Source organism: Bos taurus, chromosome 21, assembly GCF_002263795.3.
Source record: "Bos taurus isolate L1 Dominette 01449 registration number 42190680 breed Hereford chromosome 21, ARS-UCD2.0, whole genome shotgun sequence".
Classification (NCBI taxonomy): Eukaryota; Metazoa; Chordata; class Mammalia; order Artiodactyla; family Bovidae; genus Bos; species Bos taurus.
Window position 1 is genome coordinate 31,847,020 of NC_037348.1, and position 22,851 is coordinate 31,869,870.

The following is a 22,851-nucleotide window of genomic DNA, read 5'->3' on the forward strand; positions in this document are numbered from 1 at the left end:
CAAAGGGCTAAAGTCTTCACAACCCTATAGAAAGGTGGGAAAATGTTTATATTTTACAGATGTTTAACAAAGGTTCAATATTATATTCATGATCATAAAACTCAAGTTCAAAAGGACTTCCCAGGTGGCGCTGGGAACTCGCCTGCCAATGCAGGAGACATAAGAGGCATGGGTTTCATCCCTGGGTTGGGAGGATCTCCTGGAGGAGGGCATGGCAACGCACTCCAGTATTCTTGCCTGAAGAATCCTATAGACAGGGGAGCCTGGCAGGTTACAGCTCACAGCGTCGCAAAGAGTGAGACATGACTGAAGCAACTTAGCATGCACACATGCAAGACCAAGCTTTTTTCCCACTCCACATTCCCTCCCTCTAACACTGCTCAAGTGGGCTAAGTCTCTGACATCTAATTTCTATCACCGCACTAAGGAAAAGGAGTATTTTAAATGACATTTTTAATTTTGTAAAATGCTTAATTATACTATTTTCATTTGCGTACAAGTGGTATTTACATATCTAATAGAATCCATTAACGGTCTAAAATGCAGACATCACATAGAAAAATTTGGATTCCATCCGGAACTAACAAAAACTGCCATCTTTTTAAAAGACGTTACAATAACACTCACAGTATGCATCATGCACTCTCATTAACATTAACTTTTTAAAACAATCTCAAACTAAAACCAAATGAGAATACATTTCTATTTCTGTTTGACTTAATTTTTTCCTAATACAAATCAACATGTTAATCATAAAAAATAGTGAATTAAGTCTAAAAGAGAAACGGCGATACAGTATATTAACGCATATATATGGAATTTAGAAAGACAGTAACGCTGACCCTATATGAGAGACAGCAAAAGAGACACAGATGTAAAGAAGAGACTTTTGGACTATGTGGGAGAAGGTGAGGGTGGGATGATTTGAGGCATAGCATTGAAACATGCATATTATCACATGTAAAACAGATGACCTGTGCAAGTTTGATGTATATGAAGCAGGGCGCTCAAAGCCGGTACTTGGGGACAACCCAGAGGGATGGGGTGGGGAGGGAGGAGGGAGGGGAGTTCAGGATGGGGGGACATATGTACACCCGTGGCTGATTCATATGGATGTATGGCAAAAACCACCACAATACTGTAAAGTAATCAGCCTCCAATTAAAATTAATTAATTAATTTAAAAAATACAACCATGTTAATTATAAAAAATATAAATAAAATTAAGAAATAAAAATCTCCTATAATTTTAATACCTAAAAATAATTGAGTAATCATCCAGACATTTTTATTCTATTTTACAATCTGTTTTTTAAATTTAATATTGCAAATATATTCATTCCATGAAATAATGTTCTATAACATAATCTACTGATTATTTACAGTATACTTAATTTTACTAAGTGCTTTTTTGTTAAACATTTGAATTTTTATTTTCAATATGATAAATACTAGGGAAACAAATACAGCTAAACTTCTAGGGACTTCCTTGGTGGTCCACTGCTTAAGAATCCACCTTGCAACGGAGGGAACATGGGTGTGATCCCTGGCTGGGAAAAGATCCCACATGCCGCCGGGCAGCTAAGCCGGCACACAGCAGCTGGGGAGCCCACATGCCACAACTCCTGAGCACCCATATGCCGCAACTAAGATCTGATGTGGCCAAATAAATAGGCATTAAAACAATTTAAATTATTCCTTTATGATCAAAGCATAGAACTGAAATTTCTGGGCTACAGATTACACACATTTTTAAGGCTTTTCATATGTATTCCAAAACAACCAAAATGAGAGTAAGTCACCACAAGTGGTTTGCCAGTACCTAGTATTTCTGTTTCGTTTTGTAAATTGGTCAATTTGTTAGCTGAAAAACTTTTATTAATATGCTTAACCATTTGTTTGTATTTTGTCTTACGTGACTTAAAGTATGTCTCTTTTCTAATTTTCCAGGTTTCATAGATTTGCCTCTAGTGGGTTGCACTATGTTTTCACTTTCTGTAAGAAAGAGACTGCCTTTTGATGATGCACTGTTGGATGTGACACAGGATAATTAATTGTTATTTTTCCATTAAAACCATGAAGACTACACAGGAAGGTTTTGAGATGGTTTCTGAAGAGGGAGAACATGCACAAAGGAGGTTTTCAACACTGAGAAGTGGTTTAGAAAATTATAATGCATTTCTACTTGTGAAGTATTAGCCATTAAAACACTTACAATGAGGATTCTGAGAAGATGAAGGCAGTGGTAATAAAGTTATGGATTCTCTTTGAATCACCATATAAAACAGAAAGAGCAACTGGACAGCAAAATCAAAACCCATAGAAAATATTTACAACAAGTAAGTGACAAGGTATCCCCACAGCCTCCAAGTAGGAGTGGGTGATGACAAACTCCCAACAGGTCAGCAGGGTTTCAGCGTCTCTGAAGGAGAAGTCAGAGGAAAACAGTCAGACTGAATAATGAACCTGAGAACAGAACTCTAAAAAGGAAATCATTTTTCACTGCAGAGTTCAACAGACCAATCTGAGAACAGCATCTAAAACTGAGAGAGGTTTGACCACTGAAATGGCAGGTGAGTAAAAGGTGCCTGCATTAAGAAGGTCAGAAGTCTGTGACCGAGCTAAGCCCTGCTCAGTCGCTCAGTCGTGTCCAACTCTTTGTGACCCCATGGACTGTAGGTCAGCAGGCTCCTCTGTCCATGAGGATTCTCCAGGCAAGAATACTGGAGTGGGTGGCCATGCCCTCCTCCCGGGAATCTTCCCGAGCCAGGGATCGAACCAGCATCTCTTAGGTCTCCTGCATTGGCAGGTGGGTTCTTTACCACTAGTGCCACCTGGGAAGCCCAGGCCAAGCCCTATGACCTCTCAAAGCTGAGCCACAAAGAAAACTGCTAAAGAAGGAATTTAAGCAAACTAGGGATAACAGAAACAAAGGGAGGAAATGCCTGGATACAAACAGAACAGGTAACAGAACTAGGGAATTTTAGAAAGCAAGTCACTATATTTTTTACAAAAACAATAGAAGGAGGTCTAAGAAGTTAGAATAGGTACCCTGAATCGTAACTCATTACAAATTCCACTAAAAATAAGCAAGACAAAGGTATCAAGACCAAATGACAAAATTATTAAAAGAAAAACAAATAAGTAGAATAGCAACACTACAAACAATGAAAACACCCCCCCCCAAAAAAAAAATACACAGAAAAGATGAATATGTAACCTTCTATTTCAAAATAAGCTAAAACAAATATAAAAAATGTTCTAACACATACCACCATCTCAAAGATTCAGAATTTAAGTTACAAAACTCAGTGAAGATGGCAAAAGAAAATATATCATTTAAGAAATGAAGATAAACTAGAAGACAAAAGAGTGAATAAACACAACAAATAATTCCTCAGACAACTAAAAATACAAAAGGGAGAAAAATACTTAAAAGAAATAAAAATGATTTGAGAGTAAGTGGAAATACAAAAGATAGACAAAGATACAGCAAACAGGAGCACTTGAAAAAGAAAACCAAAACAAGGGAACAAATCAAATGTTAAGAACTATAATATAATTCAAGAAAACTTTCCTAATAAAGAATATAACTGAATGTTGAAAGAGTACACCACATATCTGAAAATACTGACCCAGAGTGGCTAATAGCAAAACATATAATATTATAATTTCTAAAAATAAAATCTATAAAAAAGTTAGATTATCATCAGGCCTTTTGACAGCAATATTTTATGCCAGAACAAAATGAAGTATACTAGTTTCCTCTTATCCTTGGTTTCACTTTCTGTGGTTTTAATTACCTGTGGTCAACCATGGTCTAAAAATATTAAATGGAAAATTCCAGAAATAAACTCATAAGTTTTAAATTGGGTACTGTTCTGGGAAGTGTGATGAAAACATACACTACCCCACTACATGGCCTGGATGTAAACCTTCCCCTTCCAGTGTTTCCACGCTATATATGCTGCTCACCCGTTAGTCACATAGTACCCATCTAGGTTATCACGTGGATTGTAGTATGGCAGTGCTCAGGTTCAAGTAATCCTATTTTATTTAAAAATGACTTCTAAGCATAAGAATAGTGACATTGGCAATTTCAATATTCTCTAACTTGCCTAATTTATGAATTACACTTTATCATGGGTATTTATACACAGGAAAAAGACAATACAGCTGACCTTTAAAAAATATGGGAGTTAGAGACGCTGATCCCCACACAGTCAAAAGTCTACACATAATCTCACAGTTGGCCTTTCATGTTCACAGATGCAACCAGCCACAATCATGCAGTACTGTATTTATTGAAAATAATCCACGTATAAGTGGACTCACATAATGATAATATGTCTTGTTCAAGGATTAACTGTATATATAGTATTCAGTACTATCCATGGTTTCAGACATCCACTGGACTGCGGTCTTGGAATATATCCTCCAAGGTTGGGAGGGGACTACTATAAATTTATTTAGAATTGTCAAAGGAAGAAATGTGAACTGAGGATTTTATACCCAGTAAAACCAGCTTTCAAGTATAGAAAGCACAGATAAATTGTTATTAACATTAAAAAAATCTAAAGGGAATATTATTTTCATAAGACCTTCCTGAAGAATCTACTATAGAACAAGCCTCAGAAAATCAACATGACTATAAAGACAGAGACATGAGGACTAGTGGTAAATATTTCATATATACTTACAGAACTAAGACTAAACTAGTGATTAAAAGCTAAGGAAATATAGTTGTAAAATGGTTGTATGTCAGACTTTTTTCATAGACTTACTAATAAAAAAGATGAGAATGGGGAAAACATGAAAAGAATTTTAACCTGTTCTCAGTAATTAACATTGGCAGTAGGATTATTAGTAATGTTATTCTAAGATTGCTGTGTACATAATGTCGGATGAAGTAAAGGAGATTATGAGCATTTCTCCTGAGAAACCTGTATGCAGGTCAGGAAACAACAGTTAGAACTGGACATAGAACAACGGACTGGTTCAAAATTGGGAAAGGAGTATGTTAAGGCTGTATATTGTCACCCTGTTTATTTAACTTATATGCAGAGTACATCATGCGAAATGTTGGACTGGATGAAGCACAAACTGGAGTTAAGATTGCTAGGAGAAATATCAACAACCTCAGATATACAAATGATACCCCCCTCATGGCAGAAAGTGAAGAGGAACTAAAAAGCCTCTTGATAAAGGTGAAAGAAGAGAGTGAAAAAGCCGGCTTAAAACTCAACATTCAAAAACTATGATCATGGCATCCAGTCCCATCACTTCATGGCAAACAAAAAGGGGCAAAGTGGAAAGCAGTGACACATTCTCTCTTCTTGGGTTCCAAACCGCATGTTATATACACATATGTATGTATGTTTATCTGGAGGAGAGCATGGCAACCCATATTCTTGCCTGGAGAATCCCACAGACAGAGGAGCCTCACAGGCTACAGTCCATGGGGTCGCAAAGAGTCAGACATGACTGAAGTGACTTAGTACACATTCACGCATGCATGCATGTGTGTGTATGCTTGTGTATAACATACTCACAAACACATCACATATATTTTATGCTCTTGAAATATCATTTCACAGTAAAAGTAATCAAGACATCTTAATGAAACAGCTAACTATAAACTAAACGTCTTGCCATATCAAGTAGCAAGGTAACTAACAAATTCTACCAGGCTTATGTCAAAAGAACTTGAGAGCAAACTCTAAGAGGCTCCCACTGACCAACAGATAGCATAATTTGAGCTTTAAAAAAAAGAAAAATTTTCAATGAGGGAAAGCCATCAATAATTCCAGAGTTTATAATGATATATATTTTAAAATAACTAATTGTGGACACATTTGGAGGATAATAGGAAACTCATTATACTGGAAACAGGTAAAAATAAAAAAATTTAACCTACTAATCAGTAATCAAATAGTAGATGAGGGAAAGAATATCTTTATAAATGTATTCCAAATAATAAGTGAAAGTGAAATGTAGAATTTGAATAGCCCCATATTTATGAATTAACGGATTTAGGTATCCATTAAAATCAAAAGCTATTATGTCAGTACCACAAAAAAGAAAGTCTATGAGACATTATGCTCATCTTGATGAAAGAACTCACACCAAATACAGTTTTTCCAAATGGGCTGAATGCCTAGTTTGATCACGTCTCTGGATTTGCCTGCCTGTGAGCAGCCAATAGACAGTATAGAGAAATTACTACACACTGCACAGTAACAAAGCTTTAGCAAGTCACATAATTCTTCTGCTAGGGACGAGATTTCCCAATTCTTCTTTGTTTTAAGATTTTTTTTTATATGGACCATTTTTAAAGTCTTTTATTGAATTTGTCACAACACTGTTTCTATGTTTTGGTTTTTTGGCCATGAGGCATGCGGGATCTTAGCTCCCTGACCAGGGATCAAGCCTGCACCCCCTGCACTGGAAGGCAAGGTCTTAACCACTGACCACCAGGGAAGTCCCACCCAATCTTCTGGTAGCTAGTGGTAGCCATGTGACTGAATTCTCACCAATGGACTATGCATACATGTTTAATGTTTGAAGACCCATTCACTTTCTTCCCCTTCTGCAAACTGGAACACAAAAGGGCCTGTTAACATAGCCCTGAATATTAGAACTATATTAGGGGATGATAGCAACAGAGGATAACTGAAAAAACCACATGGCATAAAGCCACCCTGACCACTTAGAACTGCTTACCTCAGGACTCCATTGTGAGGAATAAAGATCTATGTTTAAAAAAAAATCATTGTATTTTTGTCACTATTAAAGCAGGTTAATCTTTTGTCTTTCCCAATTAATGCAATTATGTACTAAAATTTATATTAATTATGTTTATAGCTTTGCATTTTTATACGTGTATGCATGTGTACATAAAATGACTATAAGAAAATAAGGCAAAATACTAAAACCTGTCACTAGATGATTGATGCGTTTTTAATTTTCTCATTTATAGTAAATGTGTAAGTAGAAAGTAAATCATTTTAAAATAGCTCTTATGAGATGATATTTAGAGCTGATGTCAAAATAGTATTTGTGCAAAGGGATTGGAAAAGTTCAATAAGGCAGGATGCATCATGAGTTTATCAGTATTAGGGCTGAGTGATGAGTACATGGAGGTTTGTCATCTTATTCTGTCTATAATTATAAGTGTTTTAAATTCTTCACCAGTTTAGAAAATTCTCCATCAGTTTAGAAAATCTTGTAAGGAAAAATAATTTACACAAATTACTTTTAAAATTATATGTTTGGCTTGCCAATAGTAGTAAATGAAATCACAATATTCTTATCTCTAAAGCGTCCAAGAACTAGTCTCATAATGAAATTTACATGTTTGTGCACTACTCAATTGCTGAAGAGAGTGGACTCCCAGTTTGACATCTATTTTAATGACAGAAGGAGACAATATCCTGTAAAAAAAATAATCCTTATTGACATCCTTTCTTAAAATCCCAAGAAACTGGCTAAGACAAGACAAATACAGCAATTTCATCTCCTTTTACCTGAAATATTGCTTGCTTAAAGTTATCTATACTTATGGTCATCTGAAAATTGAGCTTTTAAGAGATTGATATTCCTGCCCCCATTCTAATATGAACAACCAAACTGTTTCACAGTCCAGTCTACTTAATATTTAATAAAATGCTCAGTAAAAAAATAAACTTTGAATAACTTACTTCCATAAAATTACCATAAGGAAATATCAAGGTACAACAATATTTCTCTACAAATATATTCATTGCAGTGAGATTTACAACAAAATATCAGCAGTAGGGAACGGATTACCTAAATTATGGCACATGCATTAATATGGTACTAGAAAGGTTAGATTAGTTTTAAGCACTTGTAATGGTAAATAAAAATTCAAATTTTAATCCTTGTAAGGTAGTTTCTATATAAGCAAGTGTTTAAGATATTCACAGGTAAAGAGAAGAAAATTAGATCAACATATTAACAGTAGGCAAACCTCAGTTTTTCTTAAATTTTCCACAATTGACGTATATTAATATTTTAATCACTGTAAAATTAATGATTATAAGGAAATGTAAGGAAAAAGCAAGTTATTTAAAGAGGATTGATTTGTATAAGGTTACAGTTTCTACAGGCTCATTTGTACCTCAGAAAGAACAGATATAACTATGTAAAAATACACTCATCTTTTGGTGTCTACTCACAATCCTAATTACTACACCACAGGCACAAGGAAAAGCAAAGTATACACTTTGGGATGCAGTGTGTCTCAAATGTGTCTATGACTCACTTCCAAAATATGAATTATCAGGACCAAAAATCATCTGAAGGCCTCTGTATAGTCTTCTTTCTTGTAAGAATTAAAAAAAAACACAACTTCTACCCTTATGGAATCCTGGTCAGTGCAAGTACTACTCTACTAACAAGTCAGAAATCAGTCTTCACTGGCCATTCTATTTGACACTGCTAATTCTACATATTCATTAGTAAGAGACACTGTTTTTCCTTAGGAACAGAAAAGCAAATTGGTGCCATGGAAACACCACTAAACTGTGAGTCAAGAGAACTATACCAGGATGAATTCTACAACTCATGGCTAAGTCCCTTCTCTGAGCCTCAGTTTCCTCACTAGTAAAATAAAAGCATTAGACAAAAAATTCTAAAGCCCCCCATTTTCTAACATTCTAAAAATCAACGTATATGTATAGTTGATTCACTTTGTTGTACAGCAGAAACACAACACTGTAAAGCAATTACACTCCACTTAAAAAAATAATAAAATAAAATAAATCAATGTCTCAAGTCCAAAATCTAATTAAGTATGGCTAACTCCACACACACACACACACACATTTAAATTTAGTTTTAAAGTCATAATTGTTTAAACATTACATCTTATTTAAACATTACTGTAATATGAAATATTAGTAATGTATATAAGGAAACTAATACCTATACAGATGATCTCATCAAAGTTTATATCCTTCTTATTCTTTTAATTACCTTTTATGGCATACTAGACCAAAGCACTGGCCTTTCTAACATAATTTACTATATTCAACGAAATAATTCATAATGAAGTTTATGACCTTGATATTTTATCAGACTCCTCCTGAAGGTTCTTTATTTTTTAAAAGAGACAGGAAAAAATTAAGCTATAGATAGGTTCATGATCTTTGGGAAACAATGTCAAAGTTCTAAAAATAGTTGATGAGCAAGAAAATATAAATGACACACATAGGATTTTATTAAACTATAATTTTCAGAGCTCTCTCAAATGTTACACCTCACAATAAACACATTTCATAAAATATGCTACATTGAAGAAAACAACTTGCTTCCCATTATTTAAAAATATTGTAATATAGAACTGAGAATTTTTAAGGATATTACTCTTTCTAGATCAAAAGATTTAAATATGTCTTCTCTGAATAAAAAGAACCACAGTTTCATTACAGTAATACAAATGTATTTTAACTTAAAAATCAAAGCTGTTCCTTTATAGAAATCCAATGTCATGCTCAAAAGGCATATTTCTCTGGAGCCAAAAGTTTACTTGCAAGAGCAGGATGGGAATTAAGAAAAGAGCAGGGTGGATGCCAAGTTACAAATCTAAATACATGAGAAATTAATGCAAGGGTTTTCAACATTTTGTTTGGAAAAACATTTTTCTCTCAACCTCATCCTGTACTTTCTCAACTTTGTAATCTAAAATCCAATGATATTAATCAATTTCAGAAACAAATAATGTTTTCTTTTAAATTCTTAAAATATTATGAGGCACTCCACTCTTTTAAGCCTGCCTGGGACAACAAGTAAGATAAATACGAGGCATTTTACAATATTTCCTCACTGTCTTCTACAAAAACTGGGCAAGTGTGGGGGCCTGGAGGGTAGGAACTTGGTTTCTTGCTTCTTTAGAGAATGATGGTAAGAAAAATGAGAGGTGAAGAAGAGATGGCAGACTGGGGAAATGAAGGTATTTGGGAAGGGAAGAAGAAGAAGGAAAATCAGGAGGAAAAGGAGAAGCAGCTGAAAGAAGGGAAGGAATAAAAACATACTCAACTACAAACAACATGGCATTTTTAGACAGCACTTTACCATATATCTTGAATACCACCCTCACAGACATAGTATATTGAAAATAATAAATGATAGGTTAGCTCATTAATATTTAGTTTGAAAGTGAGAAAGTGAAAGCATCAGTCACTCAGTTGTGTCCAACTCTTTGCAACCCTGTGGACCGTAGCCAGCCAGACTCCTCTGTCCATGGGATTCTCCAGGCAAGAATACTGGAGAGGATTGCCATTCCCTTCTCCAGGGGATCTTCTCGACCTAAGGACTGAACAAGGGTCTTCTGCATTGTATGCAGATTCTTCACCGTCTGAGCCATCAGGGAAGCCCATCATTTAGTTTATTAACATTAATTCAATATGAAGTGTGCCAAGGGCTTATGCTAACAGCTTACGTTAAAGAGCCAGAGTTTTACTATGAATAAGATTGAGGAGTGGGTTGCCATTGCCTTCTCCGAAAGAATCTATAGCAAACTATTATTTTGGCTTATAACACTCTTCTATAAAGCCATCCCAGCAGGTTATCCCCCAGAGAGATTTCAGAGGAAAGCTGATTTATAATTACTGACCTGTTGGATGGCACTAGCAATACCAAAATGTCTATCATTATCATCCAAACACTATTCAAAACTGAAAGCACCATATATAAGAATTAGTTCACTCATATTTAAATAAGTGTGTTTAGAGATTCATGAAACTATGAAATTTATCAGAGATAACACAAAATGAAGAGATAGGCTCAAGTGACATTTATCTCTGCTTCCCTGGCACCTGGACTAGTGCAGAGTACACAAGCAGGTGCTGAAGAAATGCTTTAAAAAGCAGTTTGAGAGTCCCATTATATTTAAATAAAATTTTAAATTTAGTCAAACAGTAAATTTAAGAAAATCTAAAATGTAATGCCTTTTTTAAAAAAATAAAAAAAATGCCCTTTGTGGCAGCACCATTTTGAAAAATTAAACACATTCAACAGTGTCAACGTATAAAACTTGATAGGCTATTTTAATAATACAAAAGATTCAACTCTTCCCAGGTCCCTTTCTACAGGTGTAGGATACACTTATGATTTTATCTACTACAATCTATGTATTATATTGTTTGAAGTGACGGATGAGAAAATGAAGCTAATGAAATACTGTGAAACAGACACCATGTAAAAGAGAAAAGGCCATCTTGTGATAGAATGATAGTCCACCATCTGTCCCCCTGCCACTCAGTGACAATTACAAATACTCCATCAGTTTTCCGGTAGGTGGAGATGATGAATGAGGTAAAGACTTCTTTTTCAGATTCTGATGTTCCTTTCTGATCTAATCTGAGGTTTAACAGATGACTCAAAGAAAAGCCCAGAGTTCAACAAGCTTATTAATTTATCATGCTGTGAAGATGGGGAGAGGTCTGAGCTCAATACTACAGCAGAGAATGGTTTAGTTGTATTGAACCAAGGATTATAATGAAAGATGTCTTTGCAGAATTCTAAGGTTTCACATACATAGTACCAAGCCTCATCCTTAGAAATCATTTCAATAATATTCTAGTAACAATATTACCATTGAACACAAATAACACCACCCTTTCAATACAAAATCAGAGACAATGTTCATAGCATCAGACCTCCCAGTTGAGTGATTTTCACAGCCTGGGGTGACAAGGGCTTAAGAGAGTAGGCAGCGTCATATCATAGCCAATGGCACCAGAATAAACATTTTCTTTATGTCTATTAACTTTAAAATGTTTAACAAAAGGATGCATGCAAAAATATAAATATTTGGTTACAGTAAAAAGATAGAAAAGAATATACTACTTAACACTGCATAAGAAAGAAAGCTGGAATGGCTATGCTAATATTACACAAGGTAGCAAAGAGTATTATTAGAAATAAAGGTCATTTGATAATAAAAAGGGGTCAATTAATCAACTGGACATAACAATGATTAACATTTATGAACCTAATAACAAAGCTTTGAACTACATGAAGCAAAAACCGATTGAACTGTCAAAAGAAATGGCAAAAGTAACAATTAGAAGAGTCCATATCCCTCTCTCAAAAATTGACAGAACAGAAGTAGGCAGAAAATCAGGAAAGATATAGCACATGATGCCACTTTTTGAGGCGACTATTATGTTTACTATTTTGATCACGGGTTATGAATATGCCCAAAGTTACTGAACTGTAAACTTAAAGTAAGTGCATTTTAAGGTATAACAGTTATACCTCAAAGTGCCTTAAAACAGCAGGAAATTCCCAATTTGTATTAATCTATAATATTGAATACAAAAGAGTTAAGTCCAAAGAAATAACATACAGCATGGTACTTTTTTATAGAGCCAAAAACTACTAAAATAAAAGCGTATTTTTTTAGTAATAGATCTAGATGCAAAAATAAAACTGTAAAGGGGAGGGAAGAGGAAGAATATATAAGGACATCAAAAACCTAACCAAAACTTGGTTTGCCATAAAAAGATGATACCAAAAAAAAAAATCTAGGAAGCATTAAATAATAAATAGGGATGTTTGATATTCTTTAAAGGTATAATTGATCAGTAAGATGAAAAATGTATAAATAATTACGACCATGATAGTAAACTCCAGGATACATATATTGCAAATATTGACTTTAAGAATACAAGGAAGCATGAATAAATAATAATAGCATACTGGCAGTCTTCATTTTTGAGAAAAGGGTATTAATGAGCAAAAAAAAACAGGTTATAACCGTGTATACGAGACAGCAAAAGAGACACTGATGTATAGAACAGTCTTTTGGACTCTGTGGGAGAGGGAGAGGGTGGGATGATTTGGGAGAATGGCATTGAAACATGTATAATACCATATATGAAACGAGTCGCCAGTCCAGGTTCGATGCACGATATTGGATGCTTGGGGCTAGTGCACTGGGACGACCCAGAGGGATGGTACGGGGAGGGAGGAGGGAGGAGGGTTCAGGATGGGGAACGCATGTATACCTGTGGCGGATTCATTTTGATATATGGCAAAACCAATACAATATTATAAAGTTAAAAAATAAAATTAAATTTAAAAAAAAAGTAGGACTATTTTCATAACAATGAATAAATTATATATATATATATATATATATATATATATCTCCAAAGAGAAAAAAATATTCTTTTTAAAAGAAGAACTGAAATTCAAAATACTTGTAAATTTCAGTAATTATTTAGAAACAAAATAAGCCCAGCAAGAAAGCTTAAGGCTTAAATAAAGAAAACTATGTACTTTACTAAATGATCAGTTCAATTCAGTTTCTCAGTCATGTCCAACTCTTTGTGACCCCATGGACTGCAGCACGCTAGGCTTCCCTGTCCATCACCAACTCCCAGAGCTTGCTCAAACTCATGTCCATCAAGTCGGTGATGCCATCTAACCATCTCATCCTCTGGCATCCCTTTCTCCTGTCTTCAATCTTTCCCAGCATCAGGGTCTTTTCAATGAGTCAGTTCTTTGCATCAGGTGGCCAAAATATTAAATGATACATACATACAAATATAATAGATGAGTAGACAAACATGTGGCTGGATGGAAAGAAAGAATTTCTAAAAGTATTGAGTTTGTTACAATATTGTTTCTGTTTTATGTTTTAATTTTTTGGCCATGAGGCATGTGGGATTCTAGCTCCATGACCAGCGATCCAACCTATGCCCCTTGCATTGGAAGGTGAAATTTTAACCACTGCACCACAAGGGAATTTCTTAGAAAGAATATTTAAAAGATGTTTACTCTTACCTTGATTCAATCTTAATTAAAACACAAACAGGATGTTCTTAACAAGTTAACAGCAAAGGTCATGTAGAAATTGAAAAGTGAAGGGAAAACCAAGGCAATTTTGAAAAAAGAATAATGAAGAACAAACTGACCACAGTAAGAGGAGAAGGAAAAGACAGCAAATGATATCTACTCAATTCTTTGGAGAAAAAAACCTTAAAACGGCAAATCTCTATCCAGTCAAAAGTAAACAAAGACTTCAAATAAAGATTATTTCTATTTTATGCAACGTATCCTGGAGTAAAAAAAAAAAAAAGAAGCAATAGGAAAAACTAGCCAGTTTATATTATGAAGCTAATATAATCTTGAGAAAGGAAAATCTAAATTAAATATCTGCAAAACAAATTCAACTATATATTTTTAAATCAAGACCAAGTAAGCTTAGTATCAGAAAAGTCATTACTGTAATATATCTCATCAAAAAAATTAAAGGAAAATGTGACCTTTCCAAAAGATCAAGAAAATTTTTCAATAAAAATTAATGCCTACTTATTTTTTAATATCTTACAAAACCAGGGAACTTCTTTACCTTGATAAGAGCCATTTATGACAACTTACAAATTGTTTTTAAAAAAAAAAAAAAAAAAACCTCCAAATCAGAAAATAAACAGAATTTTTCTTTAAAGTCTTAATTTTATTCAGCATAAAATGCCAAGTCACTGAACTAGTTACTGGCATAAATCTAAGGTTACTTTGTACCTCAAATCTTATAGTATGGTTAGAATAGATGAAACCCTGCTATTCTAAGTCACTTCAGTCGTGTCCGACTCTGTGCGACCCCATAGATGGCAGCCCACCAGGCTTCCCCGTCCCTGGGATTCTCCAGGCAAGAACACTGGAGTGGGTTGCCATTTCCTTCTCCAATGCATGAAAGTGAAAAGTGAAAAGTGAAGTCGCTCAGTCATGTCCGACTCTTAGCGACCCCGTGGATTGCAGCCTAGCAGGCTCCTCCGTCCACGGGATTTTCCAAGCAAGAATACTGGAGTGGGGTGCCACTGCCTTCTCCGAGATGAAACCCTAGCAAAAGTCAATTATACATGCTTTAATTCATTTGTTCTACAATACCGAAAAAGCTAAAAAGACAACCTGAAATTAAGAATACATCGCCTACCTGACCAAATCTCAAAGTGGCACTAAATGGAATCCAGTATTTTCCTTTTATTATAATGGCATCAAACGTTATTGCAACAATTTAAAAGAATAAAGATCTAAGGATGTAAGTTGCCAAAATATTCAACTTCACTATCGTGGTCTCTTATGGACACATTCATTTATCTAATTTTAATCTTGAACCAAAATAACAAAAATGTATCCTGAGCAACATGAACACATCTCTGTTGTTCTATTTCTTCTTTAATTTTTTAAAATGCTTTTCCTTTTATCAAAGTTACCCAATACACATAATTAACACAGTCAGTAGTTCAAAGAAAGTAATTTCCTACTGGTTTCTCCACTTCTTTCTCAAATCCAGAGGCAAAGATTTTAGCTCATTAGTTTATCTTTTTTCTTTTATACTAATATATTTTCTGTTGCTATTTCTACATTTTTCAATTTAGGATTGGCTCTTGACTTTTCATTGTGGGACATGAGGATTTAAGCTCTATTCCTGAACCTGGAACTACCACCACACTTTGACTCTCATGTTTTCCCCTATACTTCCAAATATAAAGAAAAAAAAGAGGTGCTATTATCTAGGAAGCAGGAATATGAGGTTTACTACATTACTTTCTGATGCTAAAATACTTCATAACTTAAAAAAATATTTTTTGAGAGAGAGAACTAAATTACAGGACTGTGAAAATTCTGTTTTATAGCTTTGTGATTTTTCTGATACTGCAGATGTGCCTACTCTGCCAAGTGCAAGAGAAGCCAAGTTGACAGAATAATTATTACTAAAACACAGTAACTTTGATCAGAGATAGATAGGCATTCCCTGCTCCTCTATGAATAACTACTTTGGAACTAAACCACTGGCCACAGAATTTCAGATAAAAAACCTAATTAGGTGTTGATTAAAATAAAAGCTTTCCCCAAATGCCCTCAGTTCTTAGGTGGTAGAAGCCAGTAGGCATGCTATGGGCCAGAATGGAGGCTACGGTAAAGACTCAGAAAAACGAAGGCAGAGCGACCTCAGGGGTGTCTCTTGCTGATCAGCAAGAGACAAATAAATGGCTCATGCTCCACCCATGTCCAAGAGGAAAGAAAAGATCAGCAATTCACTAGCTACCTTTTAGGATCCGTGGCCGTGAGTACACTAAGTAACCAGGTAAACTAGGAACTCATACTGGAAATCAGAAAAGAGAAGATACGATGTAGTAAGATCCCAACTTTTCTCCTAACATGGGGTTACATAAGCCATACTCTTACTCTGATATGCACAGATGCCATTTTAAGGAGACAAGCAAGAGGATGGGGACTGAGGATTGTTATAAAAGAAGCTGGGTACTAACTATGGAAACTATTTAAATTACTGGATCAAACTAAGATTTAAACAAATTGATTGTCTGCTTAAAATGTCTTCCTTGAATCAATGAAGACTGAATCAGCTATAGCTAGCTACGTATTCCCTGCACATATCAGGTATTAATGGGAGTGAATTTACTAACGTAAGACTTCTAAAAGTTAGAAGAAATACACACATTAACAATCAGCTATTTGTATGTGTGAATTATATACATAAACAACTATAAAAAATTTCCCATTCTAGTAAAGAGAAAATGAAAGCAATGGAAACTATGTCCTATAAGAAACAGTAGATGCTTTTTACATTGTTTCTCAAACATAATTGTACTTATTGAGGTATAGGGGGAAAATGAAGGTCCTTTCTAAATGAGTTGTAGGTTTTTAAATTTGACTTGATTTGCTGTTGAAGGGCAGAAGATGTTTTCCTAAACATGATTATAAAAAGAGGTAATAGCAAGTACTTGTGCTTTGTAGAAACACAAGCATTTACTATTATTTCTCAGACTGCCATCAATTCTGGGAGACATCTACTTCATCTTCCACATCAATCATGGGCACACTGGAGCCAAAGAGACTGGCTTATATTCCACTAAATACAATGATATCTTTCTATTTTCACTACCTAAAATGTTCATTCAATCACCTATCTAGTATAGTTTACCAAGCAGAAATACTAATTTAGGAATAGTAAAATCACACTTGATTGTAAACATCCAATAAATGATAATTAAGATCCTTCATAAAAGTTCTTTTCATATTTTCCATTAATTAAATGAAAATAAACTATTATTGTCTCTGTATGTGAATACATGAGTTGACAAACAAGTGTAATTTATATGCTTTTAAAGCCAAGGAGTCTCACAAATACTGAAATACAAAAATTAAAAAAAGTTTTAAAATCTTTTTAATTTCACTCTGTAATAATTCTGTAAAGGAATTAAATGTACTTTATATAAGTCCTGTGAAAACCACTATCAGCTTCTTCAGAGAATGTGAAAACAGGACTACAAAAGAAATCAGAGTTTTATTAAAACTAATATTTTACTATTTCTCTAGTACTGTGTTAAAAAAATTAAATTTTAGAATATATTTAAACTAGTACCAGTTTCTTTGTCCTTTAGAAATCACGTTCTTTAAACATTTGGATCTAAGATGATGAAAGAGAAAAAAATTGAACATATAGTAGCTTTTTTTGTGACGTCTCAAGAAACGTAAGAAAAATTTCCTGGTCAAATTACAATAAAAACCCCAAACATTAAGCCTTTCTTGCTGGGCAGCTACCTATTATGTTTAACAGGCTTAAAACAAAATGTGTCAGAGATCAAGAGTAAGTTATCTGATATGTCAAGTGCATAAGGTCAAAGGTCCAATTTTATTAGGTCAGAGGTGGTATAAATAAAATCTTATATGTCAAAGAAGAAGGGTCACAGATAAGGTGTATATAATATAAAGACATCACAGATGACAAGCAATAACTTTAAGTAGAACAAGTATGTTTACTATAGTTACCCTCACTGATTAAAAATGAAATGTGTGTATGAGTAAGTATAAAATGGCCTTTATATATCATGTAAACTCATATGCACGCTTGGTTTGAGGAAAAGGGGGCTATTACCAAAAATAACTACATGAATGAAGTGAAAACTTAAAGAAAATGTAATACTTCTAAACTGAAACAGTACACAAAATGAATATCTCAATCCAACCTCAAACCACAACAGCTAAACATCAAACTATGCTGTAGTAGCTACAAAAGTTATACAATACTATATATTTTTCTTCCAAAGTAAATGTGTGAATTAAATATCCCTTCCTTCTCTATTTTTCTCAATGAGATAAAAACACATAAAATTTAGATTTCAGTTTACATAGTAGCAGTGCTGCACAAAATTTTAGATTTTTTTTGGTAAATTAAATAGAATAGCCTTTTTATTAAGAGAACTTAGTTACAAATAATTTTTATAAGTGGAAGATTTTCTTTAAAGAGACTAATTAAATTTTAATTAATGGGGCTTCCCTGGTGGCTCAGTGTTGAAGAATCCACCTGCCAATGCAGGAGATACGGATTCCATTCGTCGCCCGGGAAGATCCCACATGGCAGGAAGCACTCAGCCCGTGTGCCACAACTAATGAGCCTGTGCTCTACAGTCCAGAAGCTGCACCAAGAGAAGCCCCTGCAATAAGAAGCCCGCACTGCAATAAGGGTAGCCCTCGCTTACTGCAACTACAGAAAAGCCCATGCAGCAAAGAAGACCCAGCACAGCAAAAATAAATAAATAAATAAATAACGAAACAATTTAGGATTTTTTAAAAAGTGGAACACACATTCACATGACTCTAGTTATAAACAGCAAAGTTAAGTAGAGAATGGGGACAACCACATGAATGATTCAAGTAAAAAAAAAAATCCATAATACCTAAAATACCCAATTTGAGTAAAAGGTAAAAAATTATTTTTGGTAAACTAAATAGATGATTAGTTTCATTTTTTTTTATTTCACCTTTATTAGTTGGTACTTAAAGCCATTCTGTATAACCTTACAGTTCAACTTATTTCAATAAGTTTTTCTTAAATGCCTTACTATGCGACAAGCATTATGTCAAACAAAGGATATACAAAAATTAAACATTTAAAGACTTCCAATTTCAGCCACAGTGATCTGGCACAGTGAACTCCAAAAGTTGCAAATAATATGCAAAAGATCTACTTGAAGGCATTAAAAACAGCCAACACAGCCAGAACTTGAGACCATGACCCCTAAACAGGAGGGAAGCACAGGAGGTGAGTGCCACATTCACTCTGGATTTTGCCCCAAGTGTTTATGCCAATTTTTGGCATGAGAGAACAGTGAAAGCTCAAAGTGGCAGTCGTCCTGAGCTGAGGAGACAGAATTTGGTTTAGAGCTGTCAAAACAGTTGGAACTCAAGGGGCAAAAATCCTTAGAAGGAGTGAACCAATTTAACCGTGTGTAATTTCTCCTCAAACACTGGTCATATCAGAAACTTAGAAAACAGCAGGTCTGTTCCTCCTACCTGCTGCTGCTGCTGCTGCTAAGTCGCTTCAGTCGTGTCCAACTCTGTGTGACCCCATAGACGGCAGCCCACCAGGCTCCGCCGTCCCTGGGATTCTCTAGGCAAGAACACTGGAGTGGGTTGCCATTTCCTTCTCCAATGCAACTGAGACCCAGACACAGCCAAATAAATAAATATTAAAAAAAAAAAAACCCACAAAATTACCCCTGCTTCCTGACAGTATCCAATCCAGAGCAAAGTCTCATGTCTTTGAATGCTCTCCCCTATCCAAATCACCTAAGCAAAAACCCAATTCCTATAAGTCCGTTCCAACACCTTATTGAGAAACTCTACAACTTCCCGTGGTGTGCACTTTCTCTTTCTGTAACAAATCAATAAACCCAATTCTACTCAACGGTAGATGTGCTCCTGAAGGTCTTTGTCTGGAAGGCACTTGCTAAGAGAGAATGATCTATCACTTCACATAAACATTAGGGATCAATCTCACAGGCTTAAGGATAAGTTAAAGAAGCCCAAGCACAAAAGGTATATACTGTATGACATCATTTATATGAAATTGAAGAACAGTGTAAGACTATCTGATGGTAGTCAGAGACTAGTTAACCTTTGGCGGGTGGGGCACAACTGGGACGGGGATGAAGGAGCCTTCCAGGATTCAAGAACAATTTATGTGCTGACATGAGTGGAACAAATGTAAAAATTCATTGAGTTATGCACTTTAAATCTGTGTGTTCTATTAATATATACCATAATTAAAACAAAAAAGTTAAACACATACTTTCACTTTTTAAGTTAAGCACCTAACACAAGCACTGCCCTCACAGAATCATAATAACCTTTCCTGGATGTCTTAAGAGATACCTGAAAAACATGAATTTCTCATCTTTGGGTACCTTTAGAAATTTGCTTAGTACATACAGAACGAACAAATTAAGAGATTAGTAGTATCATCCATATCTCAGTAACAGTCGAACTAAAATATTTATAAAAATACTTCTACAAATCTAAATTCCATGTTAACGGTAATTATAGGTAGATAAATAATGCATTTCCAAAAATCCCTATGTACTGTACTGATACCAAATTATCAATTTCTATGTTTTTTATATTGTTAGCTATTTTCTAAGAAACATAGAGTATCACTGAACAACTCTTAAATTATTAAAATATCAAAATATCATAAACCTTTTATTAATCTTTTTCTTTTTTTATTGGAGTATAATTTTTTTACAATGTTGTGTTAGTTTCTGCTGTACAACGAAGTGAATCAACTATATGTATACATATATCCCCTCCCTCATGAACCTCTGTCCCACCTGACCCCCACCCCACCCCTCTGGGTCATCATAGAGCACCAAGTTGACCTTCCAGTGCTATATAGCAGGCTCCCACTAAGCTATCTATTGCACACATGGTAGTGTATATATCAGAGGAGACAATGGCACCCCACTCCAGTACTCTTGCCTGGAAAATCCCATGGATGGGGGAGCCTGGTAGGCTGCAGTCCATGGGGTCGCTGAGGGTCGGATGCGACTGAGTGACTTCACTTTCACTTTTCACTTTCATGCATTGGAGAAGGAAATGGCAACCCACTCCAGTGTCTTGCCTGGAGAATCCCAGGGATAGGGGAGCCTATCCCTGGTGGGCTGCCGTCTATGGGGTTGCACAGAGTCAGACACGACTGAAGCAACTTAGCAGCAGTGTATATATCCATAAACCTGTTTATGTATTGAAATTATATAAAAAGTATTAAGTTCTTACTTCTATGTTTCTTATTAATATATATACTAAAATAAAGATATTTGTATACTATATTGTTGTTGTTTACTGACCCCATGGGCTATAGCCCGCCAGGTTCCTTCTGTCCATGGGATTTTCCAGGTAAGAATACTGGAAAGGGTTGCCATTTCCACCTCCAGGGAATCTTCCCAACTCAGGTATCAAACCCACGTCTCCTGAATTGGCAGGCAGATTCTTTAACACTGAGCTACTAGGGAAGCCCATATTATATTGTAGTAGTTACTAAATATAGCTTTAGATAATCACAGAGATACATATGAACATGGATTTCTTCACAGTAGAAGAGAATATAGAAGGTACTCAATAAAAACATGTAAATGAACCAAAGTAAAGCTTACCACTTCTTCATCTGAAAGTTCACGCCCTTGGATGCTGCTATTTTCTCTCACAGCTTGCTGGTGTTTTTTTCCTTTAATGTGACTAAAAAGATACACCTCTGAAGAGATCTAAAAGCATAATATAAAAGCAATGTAATGAACATTTAATTATATCTTATTTTAAATATTACACATTCTATCCAGTATATTATACACAACTTGCAATCGCTCTATAATTTATACATTAGTCTTAAAAATGTTTTCTTTAGAATACAATTCTAAGACTCCTCTAGAAGACAGATGATAAAAAAAGGCATGTCATCAAAGCCAACCTTAACAGGATATCATTTCTTCTAACTATAAAGGTTCAAGTCTCAGCACCAAAAAATGTTGCTTTACTTTTGTGGTCCTAATATCCCAAAATATTGACCTAGGTATCATTAGGCTAAAATATCATTAGTATCATTAGGTAAACATCCATTTGAGCAGCAACTGCATGCTTTGATCCTTTGCATTGCTACTCCTAAAAGCTGATACTGTTTCTGTACTATCTATACTTACTTTGCATAAAAATCATTAAAGAAATTCATGGTACTCAGCACATGCCTTGTATGACTTTTAAGACTGGAGAATATATATCCATAGTTTAATAAACTTTAGTAATAAATTGTAACGTCTCATCACAACACTGATACTGACAACCTACCAGGACATTGCAGAGAGAACACTGCTTCTTTCTTTCATAAGGGGTTAATTTGGGGGCATAATCGGTATTTGCATGTCGTCCACTGCTTAACTCGGCAGCTTTTTCTTTTCTTTGTTCAATCTGTTCCATGTGTCTTCTAATGCTTTCATCATGCTATAAATGAAATCAAAGTATAAAAATACAGAAATTTATTCATTACACTGAGAACTTAAAAAAGCAGTATTTCTATTAAACTTTCTAAAATAACAGAATGCCTTAATTCAATATTGGACGCTGATGATAAGAATTTATATAAAGCCCTTTATCATCCCCTACATGCATAGTAACATTTTCTAAAGGGTACTCCATGGAATTACACTGTGGGTTATTAATAAGCATTTTGCAGAAGAGTTTCTGTGGTCAAATAACTTTGGAAAATAGTAAGTTAATGCTACTTACCGGCTCTAGGCTTGTCACTCTGCACTGATGTAATAAACCTAGCTTATACTGAGCAACATTTTACACACCTTCTTGAGCATAAAACACATGAGAAGCACTCTATGGAACATACCATGGGAAATGCTGCCCTACTTAGAGACCAAGCTTATCCTCAGCAGGAAAGTCCCATCATGACAGAGCTCTACCCACATCACCTCCAACAACTTCCAGAAAACAAAAAATAAACAAACCCAAACACTAT

At 34.9% G+C, this 22,851-nt stretch overlaps 1 protein-coding gene across 4 annotated transcripts in view; it reads right to left on the reverse strand.

The window, feature by feature from the left end:
- The window catches only part of SCAPER (S-phase cyclin A associated protein in the ER), a 423,604-nt gene that overhangs the window by 250,622 nt on the left and 150,131 nt on the right, over positions 1-22,851 (reverse strand). For all 4 annotated transcript variants that reach the window (XM_010817116.3, XM_010817115.3, XM_059879316.1 and 1 more), the window contains exons 19-20: positions 22,173-22,325; positions 21,488-21,595 (exon numbers count right to left, since the gene is read on the reverse strand). In XM_010817116.3, the coding sequence (XP_010815418.2) occupies positions 21,488-21,595; positions 22,173-22,325 (261 nt within the window). The remainder of the gene's footprint in view (positions 1-21,487; positions 21,596-22,172; positions 22,326-22,851) is intronic.